Here is a 27,037-nt window from a genome sequence, read left to right as displayed (position 1 = left end):
CCCGCAGATCGGGCATCGTCCCCCCATTCTCACCTCCAAGGGCACAGGGCACTACAAAGGCTGGTGAGGGGCGGCAGAAGAAGCAGTAGCGAAGTCTAAAGGAGACGACACATTTGAGTAAAAAGGTGCTGTTTCCCCAGAACCGCTACACTGAGACGCCCTCCCCAAACTGTGAGGGGAGCTGAAAGTGGGAAAAAGAGGCATCCTTCCCCAACCCGGGCTCTGGACGCTCACCTGCCTGCAATCACTGAAGGCCGGGCAGCTCGTATCCGAGCAAGAAGCCACCCCGGACCCCGGGAGCCCGACGCGTCCTAGGGAGCCGAGCAGGCGCGAACGTAGCTGCAGCCTCCACCAGCGCCGTGGCGCCCCTCCTCAAGGTCCTACCCCCTCCTTCTGCTGACAGTCCCTGGCCCCACCTCAAGGGCGGGGCCTGACCGACTCCCTCGAGGCCACGTCTCCGCCCCGGCGCTCCCTCACACGTGACACAGGAGCCTCTTTGATGCTGCGCGCCATCTTGGTGCTGCCTGGAGAGTCCCTTACAAGGTGGCGGAGAGCTGAGGTTTTTACCCAACGCCAGTAAAGTTTCAGAGCCCAGCGGAGTCCTGCCTCCTTCCCAGTGAGGTGCAGCACATATCCCTTTGAACTTACCTTTGTCTCTAACCACCTGCTCTCTAAATTGGCCTCAGTACTGGCCTTGTGATTGTTTGCCAATGGTTCGTCACCTTTCTCTTGCGCCCATCTACTACTTTTACTCTGGTTGTACCCATTTTTTAAGTGGAGAAACCTAATCCAGATACATTTCCCTAGGGTGCACTTCAGTGAATTGTGTCGCTTGCCTGAATTCAGGTATTTGGCTGTGCTAACACTTACTATAAAATGAAATGTTTGTCTATTATATATACATAGTATGAAGACAGTCTCAATGCCAAAATTCCTGACAAATTTTGGTTAAATCTGTACATTTTCTTGAATTGCTCCTTACCCTGTCACCGGTGGCTATTAATGCATCTTTCCCATCTGGTTTGTGAAGTATCATCACAGTGCCTACTCAATCCTTTACAATACCCAGTACACACTGCTCCAAGTGTGAGAGATTTTTATATACATGCCATGTGTACAGACTTATACACACACATGTTCTATATCAGCAACAAATGCTGTAGTTGAGATCAGTGGCACATATAACCATTAATTAATTAATATTTTTCTTTCCCGCAATATATCCACCTTTTGGCTTAGTTTCCTTGTATCTTTGGTAGAAGGCAGGAAAATCTGAGTAATTCCGATTTATTTGAGGGGTAAGAAATGAAGCTAAGTATTTTGTTTGTCTGACCCTTAGAGCAAAATCAAGGTACATATTTAAGGAAGTGACAAGTACAAAGCAGTTTTTACAAAAGCAGTTCAGAAAGTTCCAACTCTTCTCCAGGTAGTTTCAGGTTCTCATCAAAAGGAAATCCCTGAGACACTTCATATCCTTTCACTAATGAATCAGGAATCATCCTAGAAAAGGCAACTCAGTCAGTGCAGAGGGAAGGCTGAAGCCATGACAACCTTTGATAACATACTTTACCAAGTGTTTGTCAATATTATACTAAGAGAACAGCTGAGGCAATATCATCATACCATGGAGTTTCATACAAAAACTAGGAAGATCAGTCAGAACACAATTATTAAGCCAAATTTATTTCACTCCCCTTCTAAAAGTTAACTCCTAAATGGGGGACACAAAATCCACCAGGACAACTCCCTTCTGCTCCATGGCATCTTTAATTCAGGGAACTAGGGACTGTGTGCTTCTCTCCTCTTGCCTCAAAGAGGCAACTTCTGAATGTAGAGATGGTGCATATTGTTCAGGGGTTTTTTGTTTTTATCATTTAACTGCCCAAATTCTGGTTTTCACTGACCCAGGCTCACTTTCTGTGTGAACAGCTTTAGTACCACCCTCAGTGCAGGGTAAGGTTAGCTGTTAGCAGCTGTATTAAGCAGGGGCTTCCTAAGAATATTCTTTAAATAGCAGGGGGTAGGGAATGGTAAGGAAAAAACAACACACTAATTTAGCAGTCAAGCTCATGATAATAACTACCCCCATGAGATTTTCATGTTTAAAGAATATGGTCGTAATGCCACCTGTAGCTAATATCCAGCTCCCTAGCTAATTTGGGTGGGGGGCAGGTGGGAGGAGACAAGCAGCAAACTTATCTTGTTAGCAGAAACAAAACAAAAACATGATCCTCTTCTCAGAGTACACAAGCTATACCAAGTCCTCTCACCAAGAGGACATGAGCATTTCTGCAGGGATAAAAGGCCAAGCTCTCATAGGCAGCACAGGGCAGAGCAGAGCAAAGGAGTCACTAAATTCTTATAGTGCAGGAGTCTGGTTTTAATATGAGAATGCAATTTTTTAATGAACCTTCATAATAAATGCCCTTCTAACAATTCAATGAAAATATCACTATACTTCCTGCAATAACTGTCTTGATTTGTTTTACATTTTACTTGGAAACACATATTTAAAAGATTCTTTCATCAATCTTATATAACTTTTAGGCTGATTAGGGATAAGGTATACCACAATCAACTTTTTACTCACCCTTTTACTCTTTCTATCTATGTACACTCTGCCTACTCCCCTGTGCCACCATCTACCACAAGAATACTGAGACTGACCTTTTTAATTGTGGCACAGCAAAAGGACCTGGGTCAGAATTCTGGCTCTGCCACTTATTGGATAGTATGGCCTTGTTTAAGTCACTGATTCAGCTTTTTCAGCCAGAGAATGGGAATAGTATCACCTACCTTGCAGGATTGTGAGAACTAGAGATACGAAAAGTTCCTAGTGTAGCACAAAATCATTATCATTACTATCAGCTTCATGCAAAAAAAAAATACCTAAAATCCAAAACTGGCAAAAAAATATTTATGCGACAAATATTTTTAAAGAAAGATACACAAGTCAATCTCATAAGTTTATGAAAACCCTGTCACCTGCTTTATTTCTAGAGAGGGGTAAAGGGAGAAGAGGAAATATTCACTTGAATTTGAGGGGCAGCTAAATTGGAAGCAACAGTAGCAACAATTTTAAGCCTCTAAGGTTACTCTGATCCATAAGGGAATGCTGAAATTTCCTTGTTTGGAGATTTAAGAGTTTAATTTTCCCCTAAAGCGAGATCATCCACTCTGGCTGGGATAAAAGAATAAAGAACAAACTCAGTAGCACCAAATGGGGTTTAACACAGAAAATAGGGCCAGGTTTCACCTTTCAAATGCAAAATTTTACATTAAAATATGTTTATAAATCATAATGTTTTTACTCCTGATTCAATCCTTCTCCTTCCCCTAGAAGGAGCCCCAGAAACCTGAAGAGCATGTGCCTTACTGACCAGATATACAATCAGCTGCCCCTTCCAAAATGGAATCTGATTACAAATGGACTGGCCTAACTCAGGGCTGCCCTCAGTGATGGGAAGCAGTATCTATGCTCTCAGGGAGAATGGATACTGAGGATGCCACCAGTCAAAAAGTCGAATGCTGTGCACTGGGTCCAGGATGACTTGCACACCCTGTTCACTGCGCAGTTTCCGACCTCCATGGACAGGAGAATCTTGGAACACCAGTCTCACTCGGTGATGCCGCATGTCCGTGCTCACATTGATAGTAAACTGGGAGGGAAAAATAAATTCAGTACTCAAATTAAACAACCTTGTTTTCCTATGACTCACTCTAAAATGAGACAATCTAGAAAACTGACATGAACTAGGCCACAAAATAATCTCTAAGTTATACCAACAGCACTATACTATCTTTTTTTGCAAAGATATTAAAAATTAAGGGTGATTTTTATAAGTTTTTCTTAGCTTCATATATTTAAACTGTGCTAAAGAAAGCCTCTCCAATGGCTGAACAAATTAGGACACATGCACATAGACTACCTTAATGACAATTTAAAAAAATTGGATTAGAGCTATAAGAGATGACTTGAAGGGATTCTGATGAGATATTATTGAGCAAATTAAGCAAGATGCATGAAACTGATCTGATCACACTGTTTTGGAAAATAAACCACAAAATCTCTAAATGTTTATGTATACGTAAATCTGTATAGAATTCTAAGAGTAGGAAGTATATGGAGTATAATAAGTATATAAATAAGTCATTAATGTGGCTTAATGAGAGATGCCTACAATAAAAACAGATATATGACATAATCTCAATTATACAAAATTATTTAAGAGAGTGGGTGTATACATGTATTGAATATATATTAACAGATACATTAAAGAACAGTTCCCCAAAAGTTAACTGCAGTTATAGGATAGTGGAAGTCTAAGTCACCTTCACTGTTCTCAATGTGTTTATGTATTATTTAAATTCTTCACATGAAGTATGAATTATTTATTTTACCATTAAAAAAAGAATAAAGCTATTTTCAATGTGGAGGGGGAAACATCTCTGAACATAAGCTTAAAATACAGAGAAGATAAATTACATGAACTCTCCAGTTGCCAATCCAGTTAAAAATGTTAAAAACATGGAAAATACACCAGAAGCATATTTGTTGTTTACTAATCTAATTCTTAGCTAAAATCTAATTCTTAGCTAAACCTTGAATAGTCAGAGCATCACACAAAAGACAGAGCTGGTAACCCTACATTTTAATATTCCATATATGATACCACATGCATGCCTCAGGTCCTGACATACAGTGTTCATGTATAAGCTTCATCGTTAACCTTAACAGGATAATGTTTCTCAAACATTAATGAACACTACACAGGAGATGCAAAAACATTCTGTTCACTATAGAGAAGGAAACAGAAGTAAAATATTCTCAGACATAATTAACTTCACAAATATGTCTATTCCTAGTATACAAGTCTGCTTTCAGATTTTGTTTAAAATTATTCTTGAAAGATTTCTTCCTCAATGGTTAAATTTACAAATTTCTTTCAAACCCTAAGTATAGTGAGTCTATGAAAGAGCTGAGGATGACATCCTGTCTCCACTTACCAGGGTAAATATCATTCCCATGACAATTGGAATAAAGATGAAATTGAGGGTGGTGACCTGCAGTAGGCAGCAGTCCTGGTCTGGGTTGGTATGAACATCTTCGTACTGAATGGGAGGCTGCAATCCTCCCATACACTTGCTCTTTAATCTAGGGGACTGAAGAGAATTAAGAATTACTCTAATGGGTTAGAGGAAATGTTTATGGCTCTAAGACTCCACCAATGAAAATGGTATGGCTTAACTAAAGCTGCTGAGATCCATTTTTCTGTTATCTCTTCTCTCTTTAATATACATTATCAGTTTCTATACAGATCAAGGAAAATCTGACCTTTGAAAGACATGGAAACACATTTGGATGAGAAATGTGATAGTGGGTGCTTCATTTAGATGGTGTTTCCTACCATCTGGCAAGACATGGAAACTTATAGCTCTATCAGAGGCCCTCCAATGTTTGAGAGATCACAAATTCCTTGTGACTTGTCAGACTCCAAAGAACATCTGCTGCACAAAAAGGGATGGAAGCAGAAGTGGTCATCTAATTCCAGGCATCATAAAACAAGAGTCACAACTCTCAGAGCTAGAGGAAATCTTAGCATTCACTTTCCTGCAGCAGCTCTGGTCTTAGCTTGTATACACTGTAAAGATTGCCCCTCAGTTCCCTCCCAAAAAGGTGCTATGGTGGACTTTCTACCAACATCTAATGGATATCATAGATTGTGGACATCTTATTAAAAGCAAATGATCAGAGCCAAAATTCATCCCTAGAACCGTGTTTTTGAAAAATCAATGTAAAAATATGATTTACTTTAAATACAAACTTATCTGGAACACACTTGTCATCAAGTGAGGGATAACTGTAATTCTATTTGTAATGTGTCACCTCAGTGAGATACTAAGTATGGGAGACAGATGGAGGAAATGAGGCTGCTGAGGACAAGAAGTAAAGACATGCAGAACAGATCCTCACTGTAGCCAAGATCTCAGGTACAGTCCAAGAAAAAGGCAGAGATAAAGGTGCAATAGTATCTACTCTTCTTATAAATAGACTCTTGGCAGTCCCTCTCCCCATGGCTTGCCCAAACTGCCTCAGATATAAAACCATATGAAGTATTGTTGTTTACAAATACATTTGCTTTGAAAAACAAAAAAATTCTTAGTCAAATAACCTCAGTACATTGTTATAACAAGTTTTTCCCTTTCCCCACTTTTAAAGTCTTCAAATATATAGAAAAGTTAACAAAACCATGCAATAAACTCCTGTATACCCTTTACCACTGGATATTTTGCCACGTTTGTTTTCTCTCTCCCTCACCTCTCATTTTATATATATTCACATATTAAGAAAAAAACACATGAACTCTTGGGGTAGGGGAGGCAAAGCCATTTGAAAGTAACACTGGCATTCCACCCTTATTCAACATGAATAAAGATACATATATAACCTCAGTAACATTATCACACCTAAGAAAATTAACAATAATTTCATATAATCTAATATCCAGGGCATACTCAAATTTCTTTAATTGTACCAAAAATGTCTTTTATTGCTCTTTGTTCATTAATCCAGGATCCACTCAAGGTTTACTCTTTGCATTAAGCTATTAAATCTTTGTGCCTCTTTCATAGAAAACAGTTTTCTTTTATTTTTATGACATTATATGTTTTAATGTGTATTATCTGATTTTAATGAGGCAATTTTATGTCTAGTAAAATTAGAGTAATATATTACCTGAAAAGCAAAGAGATGATAAAAGCACACACCTGCTTTTTGAACTTGAAGTTGAATTCCCACATTGGCTCCTGTCTGTTCCCAACAATCTTTCTGCACCAGAAAAGTAAGCACTGTAAGAAAATAAAAATAACCTTTCTATTTGCTAGCTCTAAAGCCAGCCACGGTCCCAATGCTGAGATTTTTACTTTGGCACGGATAGAAACCCCCACCTCCCCCGCACCACCACTACAATTTGACACTGGTGCAACATGAAAAGAGACAATCCCAAGGCTATTCAGTAAAGAGAAGAGGTACCAATATAAGTCAACCTCAGATGCTATTGAGGTCAACCCCTATTGTTCTCATCTTTAAAGACAGAAACATGGTCTCTAGAGACTGGGGCATTATCTGATTCAGCAGGCCACTCCTCTATATTAAAATATAAGGGCAGCCAGTAGCCACCAGACAAGATGATAACAAAGCCATAAGGCAGGCAGAGACAGCCAGCCCTGTACGTAATAGGAGCAAACCACTCAGGACCTTCTGGGAGCAGACAGCCGGTATGGAAACTACAGAGGTGAGCTGAATTCAGTCTAGAGTAAGCCCCTCAAGGAAAGTCAGGCTACAGCTAGGGTTAACACAAGAAGTTAAGTACCTCCCAGGGGATAAGGGGTGGGTCGTCCGCCGTGCCAGCTGTCCTGCCCTTCAGACATGCCCTGTAGGTCCTGCTGTTCCATCAAAAATAATGGGCTTGGCTTTAAGGGGCAAACACTTCTGCTGCCAACACAACGGCTCCAGTGTCCCACACAAGCTATGCTACTGAAAAGAGAGAGAGGGAGAATCAAATACGAAAAGGTGGAGTCCAGGAACATGGGACAACTTCCCTTAGGCATGCTGGCAACTTCCTGAATGCCATGCGATGTGGTTATACTAGCAAGGCCATGCATGGGACACCTGCCACTGCAGGTCCCACATCCTCTTCAGAAGATCTCTAACAACAGGTACAAAAGCAGCAGACAGGTGGCCTAGCCTTCCTGTCTGGATTAAGACCTTAGTTATCACCACCTTGACTTTTAGCCACTTAAAAGTCACTTTTTTAGTCCACTTAAAAAACTTAATATACAATTATAAGAATATGAAGACATGGGTATTTTAGATTTAGGCAGTAGCACTTGCATTGTGCACTGGAGCCGCGAGGATGTGTCAAGCATGAGGAGTTTGCCCAATGCTGCTCTGCTCCCAACAATTGATTCACCCCTAGCATGGTTAGCTTTGGGATGATCCCCACCTCACCTGACAAGATCAAATGTTTTTTGGGGGAGAAAAACTATAAATGTGAAATGATACACTGTCCATTCATATTACAAGGAGAAGGAATGAAATTCTACTCACCCAGCATTCTAATCCTGCCCTAAATCCATCAGCTAGTGTGACATTAAATTGGCTCAGCCAATGGCCCTGACCACCTCAGTTTGCAACCCTGGGGGGAACCATGATGATCTTGAATCAACAGTACCCTTTTAATCAATATGTATCAGGTAGAATGTTATCACACTAGAGCTGAACTAGGGGAAAAGAATCATTATGTAACATCCAAAGCATAAAAACAAAACAGAAGAGAATAGGAAGTGCTATAGAACACCAGACTTTGGGTAGGAACAGAGTAATAAAAATTATTAACAAACGCAAAAGATACAAAATTTAGACAATAGTATTAGTTAAATGAGAAAAAGGCCGAGACATCAACTTGCCTAAATAATCATATATGCTATACTAGTCTAGCTTGGCAAAGATGTGTTCACTAGATATTTCATTATGGCAGAAAAAAGGAGAGAATGGACCAAAGGCTTATAGACCTACTTACAAATCAGAAGTATGCCAGAACCTTGAATACAATGTACAAATATAAACTACTGGGGAAATTCCAAGATATAAGGAATGGCCTAGAACACAGTAAGAATTTTACAGGGCTAAAGTCTATGAGTGGAAGTACCTTATAGTCTCTGAAACAACCCACCCCTGAGCCTGGCAATAGTGGGCACTTTGCAAATGCTGAAGAAGTCCACACCAGAATCTTTTAAGGTTAACAAGAAAGTGGAAATCCAGATGTCAAGGTCACATTAGAAAAAGAAAATTAGTAAGTCGTTTTATATCTTTGTATCATGATTTAAAGCACCTTTTAAGAATTATAGTTTACATCTACCATTTGAGTTGTGTTCTTCCTAGCCCAAACCATCAAACCATCTAAACCATCTAAAGTGGCCCAGTGTATAAGGCATGAAAATAAATTAAAATAAAGAGAATAAGGAATATGCTAAAAGCACAAGAAAGCTTTAAGGTAAAGATAACATGAGCCAACCCAGCACAGCAGGAATGTCTTGGAGAAGAGATACCCATAAGCCCTGAAAGTTTACATTAGCCCCTTAGCAGCCTGGTACTTATGGCCCTAGACCACCCCATCAAGGAAGCTGGAAACAAGCCATGATAACAGGCCCATTATACAAGAGTCCATTTGTTAAACCCCAACACTAATTGTCACTTACTTTGGAATTCTTTAATGTGCTAGGAGTGCTTTCTGGAATGGCTGGATTCTTGGAGATTCGAGCAGCAAATGGCTCATACATATGGTACAGAGATCGGATCACACATGCCCGGAGACAGCGCAGCTTCTCCATTGACTCTGGTCGCAGGCGCAAAGGCAGAGAGGCATCCAGCGTGTAGTGCCTAAAACATGACACATTACTCCTACCAATAAGTGACCTCTCTCTTCTGCTCTAGGCCAGTCTCCTAGGACTCCTGGGCTCAGTACAAATTTTACTATACTATTCCACTGGCCAGTAGTTAGTTTGTCCCTAGTGCTCTCACATACACACACACAAATCGCTATCTCCTTCACTTCTTAGCTACTTTTGCGTCTCTTCTATGCAAAACCCAATATACCTTGTAATCCTGCACTCCTCTATTCATTTAAAAATTTTAAATCCTCACTATTTCACTTTAAAAAAGGGGCAAGTCTCTGACTTTATACCAGTACAATATACTTCAGCTGCTCAAAAAGAACCTGCACTGGGGAAGATCCACCAAGTTCTCTTGTCACATGTCTCAGAAAGTTCTCTACTCCCTGATACCTCACCATCCCCTTCCACCACATTCTTACTGACGATTTACAATCTTCACTACACTTCTAACCCTGCATCAAAAGTCAGCCCTCTTACTAATCACATCATTCACTCCCTCTTCACCACTACAACTATACACAGAGCAGCATAACTACAAAGACTATATGATACTTCAAGATGACTAGCAAATCTAAGAAACAACAAATCCAGTTGCAAAGATAAACAGATGGGCATCTATAACTTTTGAAAATTCTAGCTAAGATAAACCGCTGAAGAAAAGTGGGTAACCATAGGGAAGACAATTACCAGATGAATTAATAATATCAATTTTAAATTAAAGAGGAGCTCAAGGAATTCAAAGCTAGGTTCATGCCCAGGCATGCAGTAGAGAAAGTGAAAAGAGGTCACCATCCAGAGAGTAGCTCCAAATCAAAAACAACAAGAAATAAGCTACACAGATAACACAGTGAGCTCTCTGTGGTCGCACCTTCGGTACAACCTGGTCCAAAAGGCAGCAGTGCAAGTGACAGTCCAGGCATTCTTACAAATCAGGGAAAAATTCACAATGTCCTCAGGACGGATATAGGAGGCCAGTAAGAGCCAAATATCCATGGGATACTCTTCTCCTCCAGCCCCATCCAGATCTTCTGAAACAGAAAAAAGAACTATAACTTTTGATCTTCTATCATATGCACATATAAAGATCCCCAATCATTTCAATTCTCCCAGGGCTTGCACAGTTAAGAAAATGGTTTAAATAGGTCCAAGGAAGCCTCTCAAACTCATCATTTCCTGCTTATTCTAGCTGCTGAAAACTTTTGTTTCCTGTTGCCCAAGTGAATAGGTCTTGTTCTTAAGGCCTTTATTTAACCACTATTTACATACTATTTTGAAGTTTTCAAAGTACCTTTGCATACATTATATCATTCAACTATAATAATTTTTCAGTGGAAATAAGGAAAATATTATTGTGTCCATTTTACTATAAGAAAACAGAACGTTGCACATATTCAAGGTAAACAGAACCCAGTTTTCTCCAAAGTCCAGCTTTTCACTATAAATTCTGCCCTTGATTTCCCTTGCAGTCCCCATCCACCAAACATTTTCTTCAATTCAGTCACTTAAAAAATAAAACTGATTTTAAGATGGTATGAGGAAACCTCAAAGTACAAACTAAATTAAAAAAAACAAGTAAGTTACAGTGTATTTTCATTACTCAGTAATTGCCTTAGATATGTGTCTTCTGGTTTCTTCTTGTTTCATTGTCAGCTTGATCTACAATTCTGGCCACAAGCATCCAGTGTTCAAGGATACCCTGTGATGATGTATCCCCACCTCTTCCTCCTTCAGACCTCATTAGGGTTAATTCTCTTGACCCTGAGGTCCACTATACATGTCAGGTTCAAATAAAAATTCACACTCCACAGAGATACCAGAATCTGGGCTAACCATAATCTTTAATTGAGACTTAGTTATATAGCTATCCAAAACACAGCTTTTTTCTTTCTGTTTCCTGAGCAAAAAGCCCCTACAACTATCTCCCTGAAGCTGCCTCTGCTTTTCTAGCTGCTTCCTGCAGCCCTATGACTCAATCAGGTTCTTGCATTAGGTTCTTCATAACAGAGACCAATGCTTCTAAAACAACATCATCTTTTTTGGTTCTTATGCTTCTTGATATCTCCAGTAACCATTTAAGGCTCAGCCTACCACATTTGGGGCCCCCTTCTCCCACATTAAATCTCTCTCTAAAAGAGAAGGCAAACAACTATCAGAATTTCCTCCACTGAGACCCATGAGGACTTTCACAAAGCAGAGTACTATTAAAATTTTTCTGTTTTTAGGGACAAAACTCAGTAATTATAAAAATTGCCAATGTTTTACACACAATTATTAAGAAATTTCAAAACGTAGGAAATGGAATCAGTAAAGGAAAGCTTCATGGAGATAAGTTATGAAGGACAAAAAATTTGATATTCATAGGTTAAGGGGAAAAGTATTCCAAGTGAAATAAACAGTTAACATGAAGCCTGGATATTTAAAAAAACAAAACACATGTGAGGGCAATAAAGAGACAAGTCTAACAAGATTTTGATGATATTAAGAAATTATTGTTGGGCTTCCTTGGTGGCACAGTGGTTAAGAATCCACCTGCCAATACAGGCCACACGGGTTTGAGCCCTGGTCCGGGAAGATCCCACATGCCGCAGAGCAACTAAGCACGTGTGCCACAACTACTGAGCCTGTGCTCTACAGCCTACAAGCCACAGCTACCGAACCCGCGTGCCACAACTACTGAAGCTGGCACGCCTAGAGCCCATGCTCCTCAACAAGAGAAGCCACCACAGTGAGAAGCCTGCGCACCTCAATGAAGTATAGCCCCCACTTGCTGCAACTAGAGAAAGCCCACGCGCAGCAACGAAGACCCAACACAGCCAAAAATAAATAAATAAATTTAAAAAATAATAATAAAGTAGTTTTTAAAAAAAAAGGAAATTACTAACTTTTTTAGATGTGATAATTTTTTTAAGAGCATTTATCTTTTGGTGATAACTACCAGAATATTTACAGACATAAAAATGGAATATCTGGAAATTGTTTCAAAATAATCAAGTGTGTATGGTGTGTGTGTGTTGAGGTGGGGGTGAGGGGGTAGTGGCTGAAACAAAAGTGACCATGAGTTGATAACTGAAGCTATGTAATAGCCACATTGGATTCATTACACTATTCTCTCTTCTTTTGTATATGTTTCATTTTTAAAAAGCTAAATGAAAAAAGAGGGGGAAAAAAAAGACCAGTTTGATGAGAATGAAGGACCCTAATGGGGGTAAAGTGCAGCAAGGAAGTAAAAGATGAATTATAGCTAAGAGTTTGTAAACCACAAATCATGTATCTGATAAGTGACTGGTCTCCTGAATACATAAGAATTCTTACAACTCAGTAATATAAAGATAACCTAATGTAAAAATGAGTGAAGAATTTGAATAGACATTTCTCCAAAGAAGATACACGAAAGGCCAATAAGCACATAAAAGATGCTCAACATCATTAGCATGCAAATCAAAACCATGAGATACCACTTCACATCAACTAGAATGCCTATAGTTTAAAAAGTTAGACAATAACAAGTGTTGAGGAGGATGTGGAGAAACTGTAACTCTCATTCACTGCTGGTGGGAATATAAAATGGAAACTTCATAAAAAACTTGGCAGTTCCGCAAAAAGTTAAACATAGTTACCATGTGATCCAGCAATTTCACTCCTACCTGACAAAAATGAAAATATATGTTCACACAAAAACTTGTCCATGAGTGTTCATAGTAGCATTATTTATGACAGTCAAAGAAAAAGCAATAAAAAGGAATAAAGTACTGATATATGCTACAATATGGATGAACCTTGAAAGCATTATGTTAAGTCAAAGAAGCCAGATGCAAAAGACCACATATTATATGATTTTGTTTATATGAAATGTCCGGAATAGGCAAATCTATAAGGACAGAAAGTAGATTGGTGGTTGCCTGGGAGAAGGGATGGGTGGGAGAGAGTGTTGGGAGGGAATGAGGAATGATACTAATAGATTTGAGTTGATAGAAATGTTCTAAACTTAGATCATGTTGATGGCTACACAACTCTCTTGCACTGCTGGTGGGAATGTGAATTGGTACAGCCACTATGGAGAACAGTATGGAGATTCCTTAAAAAACTACAAATAGAACTACCATATGACCCAGCAATCCCACTACTGGGCATATACCCTGAGAAAACCATAATTCAAAAAGAGTCATGTACCAAAATGTTCATTGCAGCTCTATTTACAATAGCCAGGAGATGGAAGCAACCTAAGTGTCCATCATTGGATGAATGGATAAAGATGATGTGGCACATATATACAATGGAATATTACTCAGCCATAAAAAGTAACGAAACTGAGTTATTTGTAGTGAGGTGGATGGACCTAGAGTCTGTCATTCAGAGTGAAGTAAGTCAGAAAGAGAAAGACAAATACTGTATGCTAACATATATGGAATCTAAGGGGAAAAAAGATGTCATGAAGAACCTAGGGGTAAGACGGGAATAAAGACACAGACCTACTAGAGAATGGACTTGAGGATGTGGGGAGGGGGAAGGGTAAGCTGTGACAAAGTGAGAGAGTGGCATGGACATATATACACTAGCAAACGTAAAACAGATAGCTAGTGGGAAGCAGCCGCATAGCACAGGGAGATCAGCTCGGGTGCTTTGTGACCACCTAGAGGGGTGGGATAGGGAGGGTGGGAGGGAGGGAGACGCAAGAGGGAAGAGATATGGGAACATATGTATAACTGATTCACTTTGTTATAAAGCAGAAACTAACACACCATTGTAAAGCAATTATACTCCAATAAAGATGTTAAAAAAAAAAAAACTCTGAGAACATACTAAAACTACTGCATTGTACACTTTAAAGAGATGAATTTTATCTCAATAAAGATGTTTTTAAAGTCTGTAAGCTCTTCTGTGGAATGTGCTCAACACCAAAAAGGAAAATCAAGAGAAATATCTAATACAATGATGATGATGAGCAGGGATTTAAAGCAAGAAATTAAGGAACAAAGAAGTGTGAGGAATGTCTATTAACATTCTTGGTTCCGGAAAAGAGTGGTATCACTGACAATAATTGGTATAACTTCAAAGCAAAGTCAGCTCATTAATTTATTGATTATTTCAATATATTTTAACATATGCAAAAGTCTGTCATCTGATTCTCAAGTATAGGTGAAAGTTCTCAGAGATCTGAGACCAAAAATACACATATCATTTATTACATTAGTTTCCTCCTAACTCTAGCTGATCATCAGAACCACTTTAGCTTTAAGAATTCTGGGCTCTACCCCAAGAGTCTGATTCCTTAAGTCTGGAGCAAACCAGTGAATGATGCATTGGCACATTGTATACCATTAGTTTACCTTTCTTTGTTTCATTTGTGTAAGTTTTATTGCCACTAATACATAAACATCACACATTTCTCTATTTCCTACAGTACCTACTAGACACAAAGCAGGCATTAACAATTGCAGAGCACTTAAAAGTCCACGATAATAATCTAACTTTCGCTGAAGTGAAATTGGTTATATACAATCCACATATTTGGGAGAGAGAACATTTTTGTCACAACTCTGCTTCCTTACACATTCAGAAATCCAGAAATGCAAAGGCTTTTTGTTTTCCTGTTGCTACATGGATTTTACCTGATAATGATATGTTCTCAATGAATGGCTACTACTGTTACCAATCTCCTTTCCTCTCAACTTTAGATATAAGTAGAAAGCCCTGGTATATTGAAGTCCTGTCCCACTAGAAAGATCCAAACTCTGGTTCTCCACTGGTATCACCTCTTGTGCTACTGACAAAGTGACAGCTTCAAGTTATCACCACACATAGGACTAATAATCCAAAAGAGAGCGAGCCCTGTACCTTTGTGCCTCTTGCTTTTCTTTTTTCTGGAGGCAGTTCTCTCATGGATGCTTTCCTCCTGGGCATCAATCTCATCACTGCTGTCAATGATGTCACAGGGCTCACCAGCCCCAGAGAAAGCTTCTACTGCAGGAACCTGGGAGGCTTCCAAGCCACAAAGAGATTTTACTAGAAGAAAATAAGAAGAGAATGAGATGGCAGAGTACCATGGCTTAGGCAGGATATCAGCATCCATAAGGAAAAGAAAAAAGAAAAAAAAAGCAAAAGCTGTGTGAGAGTCTGCTAAAGGAAGCTGAGAATCTTAAAAAAAAAAAAAATAGCATTTTAAACACAAAAAATTGGAAAGTAATGAGCAAACTGACTCCAAAGTTGCAGAAACTGCTTAAGACCTGAAGAAAAAGGGAGTGAATTATTCTCCACTATAAACCCTTCAGGGTAAAAGCAAAAGGTGAATGCTATTTTCATTTGCATAAATTCTGAGGAGCAGTGTTTGAGAGGAATTAAACCCAATTTAACCTTATTCCTGGGCTGGAGACAGTACATATCATGAAAACACAAGCTTCACGGACCCCTGAGTAAGAAGCTTGAAAGTAAGAGAAGCATGAGAAAAGGAAAAGAATACTTCAAGGTTATTACACAAAGAAGCAAACAGCAGAGCTAAGTGGAGAATATATGTGAACAACAGGAATAAGATTAATAACCAGGAAGAAAGCTGTGGAAACCAAAGAAAAGTACACAAAGGTTTTTTTTTGTTTGTTTTTTTATGGGAAGACAGAAATAAAATATTTCTGCTACAGAAACTGCTACTGCTCTTGACTAATGCTTCCCCTCCCCTGAATATATGAGTAACCATCGAGGAGAGCAAACATGTTTACAGGAAGATGCCTAAAGGATTGCAAGAAAAACACTGAGGCAGAATCCCAGGAAAATAAAGCACCTAGTTCTCTCTTCACTGAGTCTGAAAAGACTCGTCGGAAGCCTACCTTCCTGCTGAACAGCATTGGCGACGGCTTTCTTGACCCTTCCAGACCTCACGACGGCCGGATCCGAGTTGGCATAATCCGCCACAGTCACTGAAACACAGCACCAAACCTCAAAGGAGGAGGCCTTCTCTCCTCAGCTTCCTCCCCACCAAGATTTCCTGCTCACTCCAAGTACCCAGTCCAGCCGCCCTCCCGTCGCAGGCAGGCGAGCACTCGCCTCGGTGCTGTCCAGCCCCCTCCCTGCTTCCAGCCCCAAGCCTTTCAACGCCCCCGCCCTCGCCCACCTCGCCCAGAGCAGGCGTCTTGGGCCCGGAACTTGAGTCGCTTTCCTCTCTTGGGCATGGCGACTGTGCCGGGGCGAGGCCGGGTTAGCGGGCCAGGACCCCGGGCCATGTTTCAGGCCAGAGAGCGGGAAGCAGGAGCCAAAGGCCAGCTCTGCCCGGCTCCGCGGCCATCCCGCTCCAGGACCGCAGCTCTCGCGAGGCTTAGGACAGGGCTCCGCGTCGCACTGGCGGCCAACCCCCCTCTTCAGAAACCAATCACCACCTGGTCTAAGGCAGTACGTCATCACCCAGCGCCTAAGGATCAACCTGCATCTGGTTCCCTAAGGGTAGCTGCCCGTTCTGGGCAGTGTGGGTTTTTTATCATACGTCTTGTAAGGTGATTTGGTGTCTCAGACCCGAAACCCACAACCCCGTTGATTAGAGCTGAGTTTACATTATGGTCTCCCCGATTTTTCTGCTACTGCCTCTGTCCACACTCCAGGTTCTCTTCAGTATCCCAAAAGCACATCTATTGTCATCTTCGTGCTCCATCTCTCAGGCCACGTAGACATAGTCCAACATGGGTCTAAAAGAGTCTTAACTCTAATTTCTTATACAAAAGCTGTAAATTTCTGAATTCTCAAAGTTGGGGGAGGGGTTCTTAAAAGTTTATTAATTTACCACCATACTCCAAACTTAATACTAGAAGGATCAATGAGGAAAGAATGGTGTCTTTCCTTTGTATTGAGAAAAAACCGAGCGAAGGTTACAGAACTGTGAGGGAGCAGGATCCTGGTCTAGTATCACCAGTACGAATAAGTTATTGTGTGTCCTAAGTTAGGTTCTTTGTCCTTCTAAGTTCTTTGCAGCTCCCAAAATGTGCTAATCCCTGGCTTGAGAAGCATGGTACTTAGGGACCAGGAATCCAAACTGTTGGACCCACCAGACAGTGCCACCCTAACATATTTAGAAGCAGACTTCTGTTTTTAATTACTCAATACATAGACATTCATTAGGCGCAAACCACTGGCCTTTTACTAACATCGTGTAACAGACTATCGCTAGAGATGGTGCTAATAGGGTTGAATCAATTAGGAATTGTAATTGAAACTGAGTAATTGGTTGTAGTCGTGAACTATTCAAATTTATCTAAAGTTATAACATGAACAAGGGTCTAATAGACTGAACTAAAAGAAAATTGTTTCAAATAATTTTTCCATGATTGATGTTTGTAGTCAAAACACAGCTGGTAAAGCACCAAGCCTTCTCATTTCACAACATTAATAAAAAGTTCATAACGCCCACATGCAAGTATATTTCTGCTAATGTGATACCCTGTTGAAAACACCGAGACATTGAGACTCTGGAGGAAATCAAATGTGCAAAAGAAATAAAGCCTATTTTTATGCCGTCACTATTGGAGACTTAAAGGTTTTAACTGAAACATTCATTTTCAACCATATAATTACTATTTTAATTCATTGGAATGAAAGAAGTGCTAACCCCAAAACTGTTTATCTTTCAAATTTCAAGAATATGAAGATCTAAAGCAAAGCTCCTCTTAAGTCCTTTGGCCACATTAATGGAACCGAACACATGTAAATCTTTTATTTCACCTTTTACTAAAAAGCAGCAATTTTTAATTAATGACACTGCTAAATTCCAAACTCAAAGATACACATTCTTTCTAGAGAGACAAGTTGTAAAAGTTACTAAAAGAGCTGTTATGTTTTTTCAAGTTCCAGAAAGAATTTTATTGAAAAATTTTTTTTAAATTTCCTTCAGCTTATAGACTTGATTTGGGAATGAATTGACATCTATATACTCTTGAGTCTTTCCGCTCAGGAACTTGGTATGCATCTCCATTTAATAACATCCTCTTTTATGTCTCTTAATTTTTTTTTACACAAACTTATTGTTTATTCTTGTCAATGTTTTAGTTATCTTTTTATTGAAGTATAGTTGATTTACAATATTATATTAGTTTCAGATGTACAACATAGTAATTCAATATCTTTATATATTATACTCCATTTACAAAGTAATGGCTATATTTCCCTGTACTGTACAATATATCCTTGTTGCTTGCTTATTTTATACATAGTAGTTTGTGTCTCTTAATCTCATACCCCTATCTTGCCCCTCCTTCTTCCCTCTCCCCATTGGTAGCCACTAGTTTGTTCTCTGTATCTGTGAGTCTGTTTCTGTTTTGTTATTACATTCGTTTTATTTTTTAGATTCCATATATAAGTGATAACATACAGTATTAGTCTTTATCTGACTTATTTCACTAGGCATAATCTCTAGGTCCATCCACATTACCGCAAATGGCAGAATTTCTTTTTTTTTTATGGTCAAGCACTATTCCATTGTGTGTATGTGTGTGTACACATCTTCTTTATCCATACATCTTTTGATGGACATTTGGGTAGCTTCCATATCTTGGCTATTGTAAATAATGCTGCTGTGATAATTAGCGTGCATGTATCTTTTCAAATTAGTGTTTTCGTTTTCTTCAGATATCCAGCAGTGGAATTGCTGGATTATATGGTAGTTTGATTTTTAGGTTTCTGAGAAACCTCCCTACTGTTTTCCAGAGTGGCTGCACCAATTTAAAATCCCACCACTAGCGTACTAGCGTTCCCTTTTCCCCACATCCTTGCCAGCATTTGTTATTTATGGTCTTTTTGATGATAGCCATTTTGACAGGTGTGAGGTGATATCTCATGGTTTTGATTGATATTTCTCTGATAATTAGCACTGTTGAGCATTTTTTCATGTGCCTGTTGGTCATCTGTATATCTTCTTTGGAAAAATGTCTGTTCCAGTCTTCTGCTCATTTTTTCATTGGGTTCTTTGCTTTTTTGATATTGAGTTGTATGAGCTGTTTATATTTTTTGGATATTAATCTTTTATCAATCATATCATTTGAATATATTTTCTCCCATTCAGTAGGTTGTCTTTTTGTTTAGTCAACAATTTCCTACGGTGTGCAAAAGCTTTTAAGTTTAATTAGGTCCCATTTGTTTATTTTGCTTTTATTTCTTTTGCCTTAGGAGACAGATCCAAAAAATATTGCTACAATTTATGTCAAAGGGTGTTCTGCCTATGTCCTCTTGTACGAGTTTTATGGTTTCTAGTCTTACATTTAGGTCTTTAATCCATTTTGAGTTTATTTTTGTATATGGTGTGAGGAAATGTTCTAATCTCATTGTTTTACATGTAGCTGTCCAGTTTCTTCAGCACTATTTACTGAGGAGACTGTCTTTTTTCCATTGTATATTCCTGCCTCCTTTGTTGTAGATTGATTGACCATAAGTGTGTGGGGTTATTTCTGGAATCTCTTTTCTATTCCACTGATATATGTGTCTGTTTTTGTGCCAGTACTGTGCTGTTTTTATTACTGTAGCTTTGTAGTATGAACTGAGTCAGGGAGTGTGATACCCCCAGCTTTGTTCTTGTTTTCTTCAAGATTGCTTTGGCAATTCGGTATCTTTTGTGGTTCCATATAAATTTTAGGATTATTTGTTCTAGTTCTGTGAAAAATGTCATGGGTATTTTGATAGGGATTGCATTAAATCTCTAGATTGCTTTGGGTTGTATGGACATTTTAACAACATTATTTCTTCCAATCCAAGAACACAGGATATCTTTCCATTTCTTTCTATAATTTTCAAATTCCTTCATCAATAATTTACAGTTTTCAGAGTATAGGTATTTCATTCCTTGGTTAAGTTTATTCCAAGGTATTTATTCTTTCTGATGTGATTGTGAATGGAATTATTTTCTTAATTTCTCTTTCTGAGAAATTATTAGTATACAGAAACGCAACAGATTTCTGTCTATTAATCTTGTATCCTGCAACTTTACTGAATTTGTTTGTTAGTTCTAGTGCATTTTTGGTAGAGACTTTAGGGTTTTCTATATATGGTATCATTTCATCTGCAGATAGTGACAGTTTTAAGAATTCCTTTCCAATCTGGATGCCTTTTATTTCTTTTTCTTGTCTGATTGCCATGGCTAGGACTTCCAATACTATGTTAAGTAGAAGTGGCAGGAGTGGGCATCCTTTTCTTATTCCTGATTTTAGAGGGAAAGCTTTTGGCTTTTCACCATTGAGTATGATGTTAGCTGTGGGTTTGTCATAAATAGCTTTTATTATGTTGAGATATGTTCCCTGTATACCAACTTCGATGAGAGTTTTTACAATGAATGGATGTTAAATTTCGTCAAATGCTTTTTCTGTACCTGTTGAGATGATCATGTGACTTTTATCCTTCATTTTGTTAATATGGTAAATCACATTGATTTGTGATTATTGAATCATTTTATGTTTTTAAAATTTATTTTATTTACTTATTTTGGCTGTGTTGGGTCTTGGTTTCTGTGCGCGGGCTTTTTCTAGTTGCAGCGAGCAGGGGCTACTCTTCGTTGCAGTGCACGGGCCACTCCGGTGGCTTCTCTTGTTGTGGAACACAGGCTCTAGGCACATGGGCTTCAGTAGTTGTGGCACGTGGGCTCAGTAGTTGTGCCTCTCAGGCTCTAGAGCACAGTCTCAGTAGTTGTGGCACACGGGCTTAGTTGCTCCGCAGCATGTGGGATCTCCCCGGACCAGGGCTCGAACCCATGTCCCCTGCATTAGCAGGCAGATTCTTAACCACTGCGCCACCAGGGAAGCCTGCGATTATTGAATCATTCCTGGTTCCCTGGAATAAATACCACTTGATCGTTGGTGCATGACACTTTTTATAGATTATTGAGTTTGATTTGCTGATAATTGTAGAGATTTTTTTGCATCAGAGATATTGGCCTGTAATTTTCTTTTATTTTGTAGTGTCTTTATCTAGTTTTGGTATCAGGGTAATGGTGGCCTTATAGAATGAATTTGGAAGTGTTCTATCTTCTTCATTTTTGGAATAGTCTAAAAATTATAGGTATTAGTTCTTCTTTATATGTTTGGTAGAGTTTATCTGTAAAGCTGTTGGATCCTGGACTTTTGTTTGCTAGGTTTTGTTGTTTTGTTTTGTTTTTGTTTGTTTGTTTTTACTGATTCAATTTTACTCCTAGTGATTAGTCTCGTCAGATTGTCTATTTCTTCCTGATTCAGTCTTGAAAGGTTGTATGTTTCTAGAAATTTGTCCATTTTTTTCTAGATTGTCCAATTTGTTGGCATATAACTGTTCATAGTATTCTCATGATGTTTTGTATCTGTGTGGTATTGGTTGTTATTTCTCATCTTGTTTGTTTAGGTCCTCTCTCTTTCCTTCTTGGTGAGCCTGGCTAAGGTTTATTAATTTCGTTTGGCTTTTCAATGATCCAGCTCTTGGTTTCTTTGATATTTTCTGGGTTTTTTAGTCTCTTTTATCTGCTGTTTTATCTGCTGATATTTATTGTTACCTCCCTCCTGCTGACTTTGGGCTTTGTTTGTTTTTCTTTATCTAATTCCTTTATATGGAAGTTGAGGTTGTTTATTTGAAATTTTTCTTATTTCTTGTGATAGGCCCATATTTTTGTAAACTTCCTTCTTAAAACTGCTTTTGCTGCATTCCATAGATTTTGGAAAGTTGTTTCCATTTTCATTTGTCTTGAGGTATTTTCTGATTTCCCTTTTGATTTCTTCATTGACCCATTGGTTTTTTAGTAGCATGTTGTTTAATCTCCACATGTTTGTTCTTTTCCCATTTTTCTTCCTGTAATTGATTTCTATTTTCATACCATTGTGGTTGGAAAAAATACTTGATATAATTTTTATCTTCTTAAACTTGCTGGGACTTATTCTGTGGCCTAGCATGTGCTGTATCCTGGAGAATGTTTTTTCTTTTTGCTGTTCTAATTGGGTGATTTCCATTATTCTATCTTCTAGATCACTTGCACATTATTTTGTATTACCAAGACTGCTGTTCATTTCTTCTAATGTGTTTTCATTTCAGTTATAGTATTCATCTGTTCTGACTGGTTTTTTTTTTATATTTTATAGTTCCTAAGTAAAATTCTCACTATGTCCATCTATTCTTTTTCCCAATTCCATTAGCATTCTTATCACTAATGCTTTGAATTGTTTATCTGGTAAATTGGTTATTTCTGTCCATTGGTTTTTTCCAGGGTTTTTCTCTGGCTCTTCAAATGAGTCAAATTCCTCTGTCTTCTCATTTTGCTTATATTTCTCTGTCTCTATGAAATTAGGTGAAACAGTTTCCTATAGCAGTCTTGAAGGAGTGTCCTTATGTAGGAGCTTCCCTATAGTCTGTGTGTGTCCAGTGGCTTTGGTGGGAGAGTTGTATTTGACATGAACACAAGTCCTGTCTTTCCTCAGGATGTGCTGGCAGCTATCACCTTGGTAAGAAGTGGGGCTGAAAATAGAAGGGCTAGAGCCAGAGTTGGCTGTGAGGCGGGACTTCCTCTCTGCTTAGTGGCTGTCACTGCCCTACTGGGGGTGGGGTCAGGTCCCAAGCTACTGGAGCAGAATCCCTGAGGGTCAGTTCCAAGCTGAGTCAGTTCCCTTTAAGTGCGTGCTCTTCCCCCTCCCAGCACTGAAACCCTCGCCCCAGAGGAGAGCAGTACTGGAGCATGAGGGGTTGGTGTGGGTATCTGGTGAGGGTCAAGCATGGTGTGTTGCTGTCTGGCTGCTATCAGAAATCCAGACTGCCTCTGATAGGCTGCCTTTTGCAATCATCTGTAATGGCTGCCCCCTCCCTGCTCAGATGCTGCTTATGGTTTGAACTACTTCGGCATCTCACAGCCAAGCCTTTTCCTTAGTCATGGCAGCCCTTGCTCCAGTGTGGAGCTGCAACGCCAGGTAAGTGGTGCGGGAGGGTTCAATCAGCTCAGGCTGGGGCAGGTACCAGGGTGGTCACAAGACACCAGTCACTCAAGCAGTTTCAGTCTGCCCTCTCTGCCCTGCTTTGGAAGCAAGCAAGTGTTTATGTACTCCTCTGCAGCAGAGTCCAGGCTTCCCACAGCCCTCCTGTTAGTCTCACTGGTCCTCCAGTCAGCCAAGGGGCTCATCATCCTTTTGTTGGATTTGAGTGTTGGGGCACCCAGTGTGTGGCTCAAAACACTCACTCTTTAGGGAGGGTCTCCACCTGTGTAGTCTCTCTTTTACTCTGAGTCCTCTCCCAGGGGCACGGATCCTGACCTGATTGCTTTTCTTCCCTTGCTACCCAATTCTGTGTGATCTTTCTTAAAGCCTTGGTTGTGCAGGAGTCCTGCTAGTCTCCAGTTAGTTTTCAGTGAGAGTTGTTCCACATATAGATACATTGTTGATGTGTTCACAGGTGCAGATGAGTTCTGCATCTGCCATCTTGATTCAAGTCCAAGGAGCCGTTTTTATTTCTTTATTTAATGAAATTATTTCTTTTTATTTAATTTGCAATACCTATCATTTCTTCTTCTTCTTCTTCTTTTTTTTGCCGTACGCGGGCATCTCACTGTTGTGGCCTCTCCCATCGCAGAGCACAGGCTCCGGACGCGCAGGCCCAGCGGCCATGGCTCACGGTCCTAGCCACTCCACGGCATGTGGGATCCTCCCGGACCGGGGCACAAACCCACGTCCCCTGCATCGGCAGGCGGACTCTCAACCACTGCGCCACCAGGAAAGCCCTCTTCTTTTTTTAATCAGATCATATATACATATATTTATTAAAGTATAATTGATGTATAATATTATATAAGTCTACAGGTGTACAATATAGTGATTCACAATTTTTAAAAAATAAATTTATGTATTTTTGGCTGTGTTGGGTCTTCGTTTCTGCGTAGGGGCTTTCTGTAGTTGCAGCCAGCGGAGGCTACTCTTCACTGTGGTGCACGGGCTTCTCATTGCGGTTGCTTCTGTTGTTGCAGAGCACGCGCTCTAGGCATGCAGGCTTCAGTAGTTGTGGTGCGTAGGCTCTAGAGTGCAGGCTCAGTAGTTGTGGCGCACAGGCTTAGTTGCTCCATGGCATGTGTCGCCTGCATTGGCAGGCAGATTCTTAACCACTGCGCCATCCAGGAAGCCCATGATTCACAATTTTTAAAGGTTATACTCCGTTTATACTTATAAAATATTGGCTATATTCCCTGCATTGTACAATATATCCTTGTAATTTATTTTATATCTAATAGTTTGTACTGCTTAATCCTCTACCCTTATATTGTCCCTCCCCCTTCTCTCTCCCCACTGGTAACCACTAGTTTGTTCTCTATATCTGTGAGTCTGCTTCTTTTTCCTTATATTCGTTAGTTTCTTGTATTTTTTAGATTCCACATATAAGTGATATCATACAGTATTTGTCTTTCTGTGTCTGACTTACTTCTCTTAGCATAATATCCTCTAAGTCCATCCATGTAGCTACAAATGGCAAAATTTCATTTCTTTTTATGGCTGAGTAATATTCCATTGTGTGTGTGTGTGTGTGTGTGTGTATACATACACACATACCACATCTTCTTATCCATTCATCTATTGATGGACATTTAGGTTGCTTCCGTATTTTGGCTATCACAAATGATGCTGCTATGAACATTGGTGTGCATATATCTTTTTGAATTTGTGTTTTCATTTTTTTTTTCTTCGATATATACTCAGGAGTTGAATTGCTGGATCATGTGGTAGTTCTATTTTTAGTTTTTTGAGAAACTGCCATACTGTTTTCCACAGTGGCTGCACAAATTTACATTCCCACCAACAGTGGAACCCAGTGTTCGAGGGTTCCTTTTTCTCCACATCCTTGCCAACATGTGTTATTTGTGTTCTTTTTGGTGATAGCCATTCTAACAGGTGTGAGTTGATATCTCATTGTGGTTTTGATTTGCATCATTTCCCTGATGATTAGCGTTGTTGAGCATCTTTTTTTTTTTAACATCTTTATTGGGGTATAATTGCTTTACAATGGTGTGTTAGTTTCTGCCTTATAACAAAGTGAATCAGTTATACATATACATATGTTCCCATATCTCTTCCCTCTTGCATCTCCCTCCCTCCCACCCTCCCTATCCCACCCCTCCAGGTGGTCACAAAGCACCGAGCTGATATCCCTGTGCCATGCAGCTGCTTCCCACTAGCTATCTACCTTACGTTTGTTAGTGTGTACATGTCCATGACTCTCTCTCGCCCTGTCACAGCTCTCCCTTCCCCCTCCCCATATCCTCAAGTCCGTTCTCCAGTAGGTCTGTGTCTTTATTCCTGTCTTACCCCTAAAAACTATCTTTTAAAAGAATTATTATATCATAACTCCACTTTGACTGGAGGGCCAGCAAATCCAAATTATCACTGAAGCAAGAGGCTCTGAGGGGGCCAGAGAGCTAGAGCCATCAGGTTTAACCCCAGAGCCAGCATCCTGTAAGGCATGGAGTAGCCGGGGCAGGATGAGGCTGAAGTGTCACATGCTGCTCCGTAGTTTAGAGGGTGGATTGGCTGCTCCTGGGAGGGGCTGCCCCTTCTCCCGGAGCAGCCACCACAGTGCTAGTACATAAGCACTCAATAGTGGTCGCTGATGGTCTGGGACAAATAAGTGCCCCACACCTTTCAGTCTCCAGGAGTCAGCTGGGGTGCCTGCCCCTGGCCCTTCTGCTGTCAGTATCCCAGTCCTTACCCCTTGTGTGGGGAAATGTGTGCTGTGCACGCCTGTCAATTCAATCCGTCCCATCAATATTGAGTCCTGACTGTGCAAAGCCCTCTGGGAAGAGCTGTAGGAGAAACACAGGGAAATCAGACATTCCTGCCCCTTGAGGAACTCACGATTTAATAAAAAGCAACATGTAAAGGCTTGAAGGATGTGACATGCAAGGTGTAGAGTACAAGCAAAGTGTTTGGAGAGTGGGGAGGGATCAGGGAAGGTTTCACAGTGAAGTGGAATTTGAGCTGAGACTTGAAGGATGAAGCAGAAGGCATGTTCAAAGCACAGATCCCAGGACCCCTCTCTCTACCTTGCTAACCTCTACGACATTTGCCCATAGCTGTATGCACATGCAAACCCAGCAGTCACCTTGCAAACAGGTGCTATACATAGCCTCTCCTGTCACAGGTGGGCCCTATTGCTCCCAAATTCCTTTTCTCTCCAGGAGTCTGACATTTCAGTAGTGCTTCCTTTCTTTTACTTCAGGATTTGATTCCCTGGGGCTTGTCATCCAGGAGGATGGTGAACACTGGGCAGTTATCAGGCATTTGCCCCACAGCATCAAAGAATACATTGGATTCCCTCCCGGAGCAGGTTTCATTAGGATGGGAGAAAAGCATGGGAGTATCAGTGGGCATCTGGCCCCAGGGCGGCATGGGTTGGTGGGGGGAGAGGGCACCTGGTGGGGAAAAGGGGGCAAAGAAAGGGGTAGCTGGGAGCTCTGACAATGAACTTCCCCTACGCCACAGCTCTGCCTGGCCAGGCTATGCAGTCTATGCCTACTTAAGCTCCTTCACTCTCTAGACCTCCTCCCTCCTTTTCCCTTCCTCCTCTTTTCTTTCTCCAAGTACATTTTCTCCTACCCTCTTTCCAAAGGATGTCCCATCATGTCCCAGCACACAGC

The 27,037-nt window shown here is 40.1% G+C and overlaps 1 protein-coding gene across 11 annotated transcripts; it reads right to left on the bottom strand.

Moving 5' to 3' along the window:
- Positions 1-1,662: 1,662 nt before the first annotated feature.
- Positions 1,663-16,757, bottom strand: TMEM183A (transmembrane protein 183A). 11 transcript variants are annotated; one of them, XM_019918401.3, is made up of 8 exons: positions 16,559-16,756; positions 16,275-16,364; positions 15,292-15,459; positions 10,325-10,481; positions 9,262-9,442; positions 6,737-6,829; positions 5,008-5,163; positions 1,663-3,659 (listed from the first exon to the last, which is right to left on the bottom strand). In XM_019918401.3, the coding sequence occupies exons 1-8, from the start codon at positions 16,665-16,667 to the stop codon at positions 3,474-3,476; spliced, it is 1,140 nt and encodes a 379-aa protein (XP_019773960.1). In that variant the 5' UTR covers positions 16,668-16,756; the 3' UTR covers positions 1,663-3,473. The 11 variants fall into 11 exon arrangements, 10 of the variants coding, with proteins under 10 accessions (XP_019773960.1, XP_019773959.1, XP_004329714.1 ...); XM_019918400.3 differs by having other exon boundaries at positions 10,325-10,484; positions 16,559-16,755; XM_004329666.3 differs by having other exon boundaries at positions 6,769-6,849; positions 10,325-10,484; positions 16,559-16,753.
- Between the last annotated feature and the right edge of the window lie 10,280 nt (positions 16,758-27,037).

The sequence above is a fragment of the Tursiops truncatus genome, chromosome 1 (genome assembly GCF_011762595.2).
Source record: "Tursiops truncatus isolate mTurTru1 chromosome 1, mTurTru1.mat.Y, whole genome shotgun sequence".
Lineage (NCBI taxonomy): Eukaryota > Metazoa > Chordata > Mammalia > Artiodactyla > Delphinidae > Tursiops > Tursiops truncatus.
Note: the sequence above shows the minus strand (reverse complement) of the source record. Positions and strands in the feature narration are given on the sequence as shown.

Coding starts and splice junctions, on each gene's coding strand:
- TMEM183A (XM_019918400.3), bottom strand. CDS start 16,667: ATGGCCCGGGGTCCTGGCCCGCTAACCCGGCCTCGCCCCGGCACAGTC. Junction 16,365..16,558: donor AGACGCCTGCTCTGGGCGAG/GTGGGCGAGGGC, acceptor GCTGTGTTTCAG/TGACTGTGGCGGATTATGCC. Junction 15,460..16,274: donor CAATGCTGTTCAGCAGGAAG/GTAGGCTTCCGA, acceptor ATTTTCTTCTAG/TAAAATCTCTTTGTGGCTTG.